Below are 8,765 nucleotides of genomic sequence, written 5' to 3'. Positions count from 1 at the left end.
AATACCCTTGATAATAAAATAAGCTTCCAGACCTTCTCTTCTCAACTCCAACAACAACCCCGGCCTTCTCCTTTCCTTTCCTTTTCTATCCTTCCTCCTTCCACTCACGCCAGCCACACCCAAAGCCAACTGCAGCTGTCCCAATCTTTTCCTTCCCAGTCAAGCTCCTGCGAGCACTCTCAGGCAGTCCCCGCTACAACTGCATATCAGCATTGTAGTTTCTATTTTTGGCAAAACCAGTCCTTTGGTTCACTTAATAACCATGGTGTTCACCTAACAACCACCCAAAAAAAAGGTCATGAAATCCAATTGACAACATGGGTAACCCAATTTACAACAGTCACAATTTAAAACCATGATGGGCAGGCTCCATTACAGTCACAAGTCGAGGATTACCTCTAGATACAGTATATTAAAATGTAAATTGGCAGGAAGGACACAGAAAGGGCATTTTTCCTATCACTGTCTTGGGAAAAAAAACAGCAGGGCAAATGCTCTGAAGTAGTTCGAGAGTGGTTGGAGTGACCTAGACAAGGCTACACATATTAACAGAATAATAGAGTTGGAAGGGACTTTGGAGGTCTTCTAGTCCAACCCCCTGTTCAAGCAAGAGACCCTATACCATTTCAGACAAGTGGCTATCCAGTTTCTTCTTAAAACCTTCCAGTGATGCAGCACCCACAGCTGTTCCACTGGTTATTGTCCTCACTGTTAGGAAGTTTCTCCTTAATTCCAGGTTGCTTCTCTCCTTGATTAGTTTCCATCCATTGTTTCTTGTCTTGCTTCTGGTGCTTTGAAAAATAGATTGACTCTCCTCTTCTTTGTGGCAGCCCCTCAAATTTTGGAATACTGCTATCAGTCAGCGTACTAGGCTAGGAGGACAGAAGATAATTCTCATGTTTATTATTTATGTACATTTTATTCTACCTTTCTCATGGTTAATGCAGTATATGTGTATGGACACTCTCACTGGTATCTCAAGGTTCTTCCAAGAATAACAATTAGATTGAGAAATCATAATTGATCCAAGGTTTGCCACTGAGTTCCAAATTATATTATAATGCAAGTATAACTCAATGCAAGCATTTGTAAATTAACAGTACCACTAACTCTTAAATAATTTGTTTGGACTGCATGGCAGGAGACAGGAACTTAGTAAAGGTATGGAGAGATCCAGAACTGTATGTAGACTGTCATTTTCTTTTTGATATTCCATTCATTCATTCATGGTCAAAAACTAAAATAAAAACAATATTACAGGTAGTCCTCGACTTACAATCATTTTTAGTGACTGTTCAAAGTTACAACAGCACTAAAAAAGTGACTTAGGACCATTTTTCACATTTATGACCATTGCAGCATCCCTTGATTACATGATCAAAATTTGTACGCTTGGCAACTAGCATATATTTATGACAGTTGTAGTGTTCCAGGGCTAGGTAATCACCTTTTGTGACCTTCTGACAAGCAAAGTCAATGGGGAAGCTAACTTAACAACTGTGGTGATTCACTTAACAACTGAGGCAAGAAAGGTTATAAAATGGGGCAAAACTCATTTAACAACTGTCTTGCTTAGCAATGGAAAATTTGGGCTCAGTTATGATCGTAAGTCAAGGACTACCTGTATAGGATTCTTTTCTCCTGTTCAACTGTGTCTGATTCTCAAAGACTGCCTGGACAAATCCCTACAGTTTTCTTGGCAAGGCCAGAAGTGGTTTGCCATTGCCTTCTTCTTAGGGTGGAAAGTAAGTGACTGGTCCAAAGTCACCCAGATGGCTTTGTGCCTAAGGTGGGACTAGAACACTCACAGTGTCCTGAGTTTCTAGACTGATGCCTTAACTACTACACCCGACTGCCTCTTAATATTATAGTATAAGTCCACAAAACAAGATGAAAAATTAATATAAGGGGAAAACATTAAATGCTAGTGATCTATACAAGGCATAAGTGGCCAGGCTAAACTGAAATCTACTTCAAACTTGTTTGTTCCAATGGTAATTGCAACTGAATAGAATTTGGTAGATTTCATATAAATCTCCAAAGATTGATCCAGTAGTAGAAAGTTCACAACCTTAATTTCAGGGCAATCCATGCATTTAATAAGGAGAGGAAAAATATTAACCTGGGACACCAAGCAAGGCAAAGCACATTATTTCACCTAGCAAGAGTTAACATGATCATGAAGATGGTTTTCGCAAGGTGAGGCCATGGCCCTTGAGATGTTCTGATTCCTGTAATTTTCTCTTTGCTGACAGTTTTTTTCTTCTTCAAGGAACAGCTGCAGAAAAAGTAGTAAAAAGTTTTCAAAGCACTGAAAATAGGTCAAAGAATGCATGAAATTGCCCAATGTCTCACCCTTATCTAACACAAATTTGAAATGAATACTTAATGAGGCCTTGTGTTCATTTATTAAGAGAACATTCCATTGCATGTACACTCTAAATGAACTAAGTAAAAAAAAGTAAGTCTTCTTGCTTTTATTTTTAAAATTTGTACTTCAAGTTTTAATTTTTCTGTGGTTCATGCATAGATAATTCTTCCCATTTAGTTTTTTGCATGTTTGCAAATAGGAAGAAATCCAATCCAATCCAATAAAATCAGATTTATTCATCATACTTTGGAGTCTTCTAACCCTGCACATATTGCATAACATTAGATTATCTACTATTATAATTATTATAATTCTAAAATATGTATCTAAAATGTAATGATTCTTCCATTGTATTAAACATATTGAAATATTTTATTAATGATTTCACTTTTCAATAACACACAATATATGTTATCCATGTATAGTAAAACATGATTTATTGGAATAATGGGCCATCTATAGATGATAGTTTAGTATTGGTGATATTACTTTTAAGAGTAAATAGATCAGTTAAAGAATACAAGAAAGCCAAAATATATGTCGTTAAGCTGCTTTACTAATAGAGGATTGTTCTCAAATCTAGCATGGCCATGAAATAGATTATATAGTTAGGTTAATTTGGGCAGTGGTGCTTTAGAGCAGTGGCCCCCACCTTTTGAGTGCCAAGGACTGGATCCATGGAGAGAGGTGTTTCTGCACACTGGAGGGGTGTGTGGTTTTGTGCTCTGCCTGCATGTGCAGATGGGGCTTTGCTCATTTACATTGCCCGCTTTTTGGACCTGGGGTTGGGGACTCCTGCTTTAGAGAACACAGTAGTCTATTCCAGAAGTACATAGAAAGCCACAAAGTGAAAGTGAGTGCATACAAAACTGAATAAAGTATCCAAAAATAATTTTGGAGAAGAAATCAGAGTTATAAAAGTGTTGGTGAGAAAAAAACCTAGGAAAGCAAGTGGTTCAAGGCTTCTTATTTTCAATTTCAAATACAATAGTCAAGGTGAAATTTGTAAATTTCACCCTTTCTAATCATTTTGATATAATACAATCACAACAAATGGAGGACCTGAACTGTATCTCCTTTGCTTTCTTTTATAGTATCATAATGTACCATAGCATTCCATTATTTGATTTCTCCAAAGGTCATAAGTTCAGATTGCAACCATCTGATACAGCCATGACTCAGTTAGCTGGTGGACACAATATTTCCAATATGCTGAAACAGGGTGAATTTAAGGCAGGGGTGTCAAACTCACAACGTCATGTGACATGTCACGTTGTATCGCGACTTTTCCATTGCCAGCAATGGGGTGGGCACAGTTTCAGCATGATGCATCCGGCCCGCGGGCCGGCAGTTTGACACCCCTGATTTAAGGGCATGTGAACAAGAGCCTTCTAGCACTTCTTAGGACTACTTTCCTTTCTGCTTTAATTTCATGGCTGCCATGGTACATTCTTACAATTTAACCCACTGTCTTTTAACCTGACAATTTTACAATGTGTGTATTTGAAGTCCATACATCTTAAAACGCCAATTTTGAAAAACATAGGTCTAATCCTAGTAATGTGTTACCAGTAGAGTTTGGCATTATGGCTAAAAAAGTGTACTCCTTTGATTTATATATGTTAGTTTCCAAGGCACTGTAAATATATTACCACAAATACAACAACAACAACAAACAAAAAAAGCATGTGGTAGAAATACACCACAATAAACACAGATTGAATATTAAGACAGGCACATCTTAGAACAGGGGTCCCCCACCCCTGGGCTGCAGCCCATACCAGACCATGACCCATTCGGAACCAGGCTGCTGAAGACATTCGGTGAGCATTCGTGCATCCAGCTCTATTTGTGCGAGCTATGGGCCCGTGTGCCTGCTGCTTGTGCAAATGAAGCAGTATGCTCACATGCACTCACTCACCACTCACACGTGCTTGTGCTCGCCCACTGCTCATGCAGAACCATTCCCTCTTCTCCTCTTCCACTGGTCCGCAAAGCCAGAAAGGTTGGGGATCACTGTCTTAGAACATTTGCAAACAGCTGTATCACTGGTGATAAATTCTGCACATCTTTCTTCTCTATCTTCTTCTTACCCTAAATTACTTTGGTTTAGAAAACTTACCCAAATTCCTGTTTCTGCATCCAACAATTCTTGTTTTGTAATATTCTTGGGCTGAGTGGTCACAGGATGAAGACTAAAGAAAATATTATTTACATTTAGATGACTGAAAATCTGGAGTGATGATACTACATTACTATAAAGCATAAATATAGTTTGGTGCTAGTATCTAGTACTTAAATACCAAGAACTAATAGTAACGAACTGTATACCAATATTACAAATTTACAGAATTTTCTTGGTACATTTTCAGGTTGCAAATAAATATAAACTAAATACAATAAAGATTTTTTTTCATTTGTTTTTTTTTTATATCACAGGGGTATTATTTTTTTTGAAGATAGAACCTTCATTTTGGAGCCACTGGAAGGTGCTATGAATGAACATATAATCTATAGACTAAAACACCCAAATCTAATCCTGGGTACATGTGGCCATCATCTCAATCTTACTGGTATCACTTTGGGGGATACTGCACAGCTTATTCAGACATTTACTAGCAGAGTAAGTGACAATTTAATTTAATTTTCTCATGTTTTAGTTGATTTAATTTAGTTTTCTCGTGTTTTTATAGTATATGTTTAAACAAATGTGCTGTTATGACTGAAAATTGAGGTGCCAGCTGATAAAAATGTATGTGTTTGTTTGTCTGTTCATTTGTTGAACTCCCAAGGAGAAAAACACCCCCCTCCCACCAACAATTCAGGGCAAGCTATTGTATATAAAGAGGGCGCAAATCCCACACTCACCAGGACAGATAGTATTATGTAGTTTGGTAGCAAAATGTTTGCAAACAACCAAACTCAGAGAGCACCAAGGTTTCCACATTTAGATTATCCACACTCAGAGAATATACCATCATCATAATAATAGAGGATCAGATCCATAACTTACAAAAATAAAAGTTTACCTGCTGTATATTTTAGAGTGGTGCCCTTGAGAATAAGTTCTTTTTGTAAGCGATTAATAATGATGAAGGGACTGGTGTCTTTTAGCAAAGCAGTTTCTCTTCTTAAATACTTGCTAAAAATTCCAAGTTTAGTATGTCAGATTGAGGTGATTTGGAAATCATAGCTTTAGAACAAGAAAGCAAAATTGGACTGCTGTAGTTATTTGTAGGAATTGCTATAGGAATACATTTTTCACATTCACCACACTAAAAACTATTTAATTTGATACAATAAAAGCTTTAAGTGATACGTAATGCATACTGTTGAAAGTTTTGTTTTAATTGCTGGAAAATGAGTCATGCCTAACCATATAATCAGAATATATAATACTGACCCATTGTAACTATGTGCATATATCTTGAAATCATTTTATATGAATTTATATGAATATATATTTTCCATTTGGGGGGTTGTTTAAGGCTTGTACCTATAAATGTATCGCTTTTATTCATGAAAATATGTCTGAATACAACAAGTGAATAAGCAACGACACTGCTTTGTAAATCAGGTGCTATTTGCATATAAATTGAGGTATAAGAGTGAATTGTTAGAATTCATGGAGATGTTCCATGTTTAGCATATGATATGGCTGATATGGTTGTTATTTCAGCTTTTACACTATAGAATGTCATATAGGTGACACCTTAATTTTGAAAAATATTATATTTTGTACAATACTGAAGTACAATGAGTAATATATCCAGAATATGATATTTGAAATAACTTGTTGCTTATTGAGGCTAAGGTAATTTTGATTTTCCTAGTACCTGAATAAAATGATTGGTCAATTTTTTTATCTGTAGATTATTCATAATATTTAAGTTGCTTAGTATTATAGCACTGGGGCAAAAAGATATACATAGAAATGTAGATCTTCTTAAAATATAACAGCTCTTATTTCATGCTTGTTTTGATAGCACAAAAGAGAAACTCTGAAGTCCACCAAGTATGTGGAACTCGTAATTGTGGCTGATAATCGTGAGGTGAGCAAAACCTAAAGTTAAAAAAGATTGTGGGTATAAAGACATACACGTATTTATAAATTGATGGAATAATAGTAACCTATTCTGAATTTTCCACACAATGATAAAACTAACTATCTGTCCCATTTGGACATTTAAATCTTTGCTACATTGCCTAACTTTGAATCAGAGGGAATGGAAATGTCTTGTACAAATAAGAAAATCTTTATATTGGTTTCTTTAGATATAGTTTACCAACTACAAGTTATATTCAAAGTTGCATAAATTACTGAAGTTTTGCTAAAGAAATTCATAATAGATGGATGGATTTTTACACTTTGTAAAAATTAGTGGAAGCTGTGAAGTGCAATCAAAAACATTTTTTTAAAATTTGCACTATATTGCCATTTGCATTTTTCCACATTTAAAAATTACTGATTAGTTAAATAATAATATTTTCTCTCTATCCATCCATGGTAAATAACTAACTGAAAACTTTCCTTTTGTACAGCATGAAGTGTCCCAATGAAACAATTGTGTGAGAAACAAAATTAAAAGCAACATTTTCTTTAAATTTAAAAAACTATATTCTTTCATGCAATCCAATTATATAAGAATTATACTATAAGCAGTAGAAAGATGCCTTTGGCCTTTTTTCAGTGTAAAATCTAGACATTGGTGTTACTGCTTTTTCAAAGAAGGCAAGTTAGATTTCTCGAGTACTAAATATAATGATAATTTAAATGATTAAAAATCATTTCTAGTTTCAGAGACAAGGCAAGGATGTGGAAAAAGTGAAACTGAGGCTAATAGAAATTGCAAACTATGCTGATAAGGTAAATTTTTCATTGGTACTATAACAATTTCCTTTGCTATAGGGCAGTCTGCTTGACTAACCAGTCAAGTCTAATCTTACAATCAGGTCGTTCCAAAGGTGCTTTTTCAAGAGTAACTGGACTGTCTTATTTTTCTTGAAGACGTTTCACTTCTCATCCAAATTAACCTATACTATATAATCTATTTCATGGCCATTCTATATTCAGACAACACAGACTCATCCCCAACAGCCTTTACCTATATTCAACAGTGAAGGGACACAGGGCAGAAAACATCCTGCAGAAAGCACAGCTCCACAACACAATCCTTTCAGCAGTTCCAAGAAGGTGCCACACCCATTTGCACTACTCAGGTGACTCTGAGGACACAGATAAACCTTCAAGTCACCTCAGTGACTTTCTAAAGGAATGCAAATGACTATCTGTCTGCAAGGAATAGCAATCCTTCCATTTCTCACCATCCAGTCAAAGCATCTTCAAAGAAAACATCTTCATAGAAAAACAAGAAGGTCCAGTTGCCTCTTGAAAAAGCACCTCTGGGACAACCATAACCTGGATGACTGAGAATCTCCATAGACATTTACAGTCAGATTATATTAATACACTTGTACTATATATAGACAATCTGTATTATATAAGAATACAAAAGCATGAGAATAGCTTTGCAGGACCAGATCATGGCCTATCTTAATCCAACATTCCCCTCCCTCCACACTGCCCAACAAGATGCCTCTGGGTACTCCAAGAAGGAGATGTAGATTCTTCTACTACTTCTACCACTCCTTCCCTGCAACTGTCATTTAGAAGCATACTTCACCCAACTCAGAGGTGATAGCAGTAATAATTTATTATATACTTGACATAATTTCCCTTGTATATGTGCTATTTTAAAATGCTGTGAATCAATTGTTGTCCCCTATGATCTAACCATCATCTATGTAATAAGACACATACATTGAATGTTAGACACATAGCTCTTAATCAAATAGTACATTTTTGTATGCCATCAAATATTTTAGAAGACATCATCTTTACTGACTGAGAGGAGAAACTGAGAAGGAAGTTGTCCAGTGAATTATATAAAACATGTCTACTATTTATAGTATCTACAATTTGTCTCGTTTATTAACTTTAGAAGTTGTGCAAATATAATCCAGAATTTTTATCTGGTTTTCTCATTAGTTCTACAGGCCATTAAATATTAGAATAGTTTTGGTTGGATTAGAAGTCTGGAATGATGTGGATAAATGTACAGTAACTCAAGATCCCTTCACCACTCTTCATGAGTTTCTGGATTGGCGAAAGATGAAACTACTACCTCGTAAACCACATGATAATGCACAACTAGTCAGGTAAGCCTACAAACACCAAAACTGGAACTTAGAATTTTAGATGCATTATGTTGCTAGAGACATGACAAAAAAAAAAGTTGGTGAATAGAAGGGCAATACATAGGCTACATATTAATTGAATCCAATACTATATGGTACTATTGTCATTCCTCTAGAAAAACACTACATCCATATC

At 35.6% G+C, this 8,765-nt stretch overlaps 1 protein-coding gene across 1 annotated transcript in view; it reads left to right on the top strand.

The window, feature by feature from the left end:
- ADAM12 (ADAM metallopeptidase domain 12) overlaps positions 1–8,765 on the top strand; it is a gene marked incomplete at its 5' end in the record, with an annotated part of 119,288 nt that overhangs the window by 25,917 nt on the left and 84,606 nt on the right. Inside the window, 4 exon segments of the mRNA XM_015817484.1 lie at positions 4,811–4,994; positions 6,358–6,423; positions 7,167–7,238; positions 8,421–8,590. Of these exon segments, the coding sequence (XP_015672970.1) occupies positions 4,811–4,994; positions 6,358–6,423; positions 7,167–7,238; positions 8,421–8,590 (492 nt within the window).

Source organism: Protobothrops mucrosquamatus, unplaced genomic scaffold, assembly GCF_001527695.2.
Source record: "Protobothrops mucrosquamatus isolate PMUCROS unplaced genomic scaffold, P.Mucros_1.0 scaffold_128, whole genome shotgun sequence".
Taxonomy (NCBI): Eukaryota; Metazoa; Chordata; class Lepidosauria; order Squamata; family Viperidae; genus Protobothrops; species Protobothrops mucrosquamatus.
This window is presented reverse-complemented; position numbering and strand designations above follow the sequence as displayed.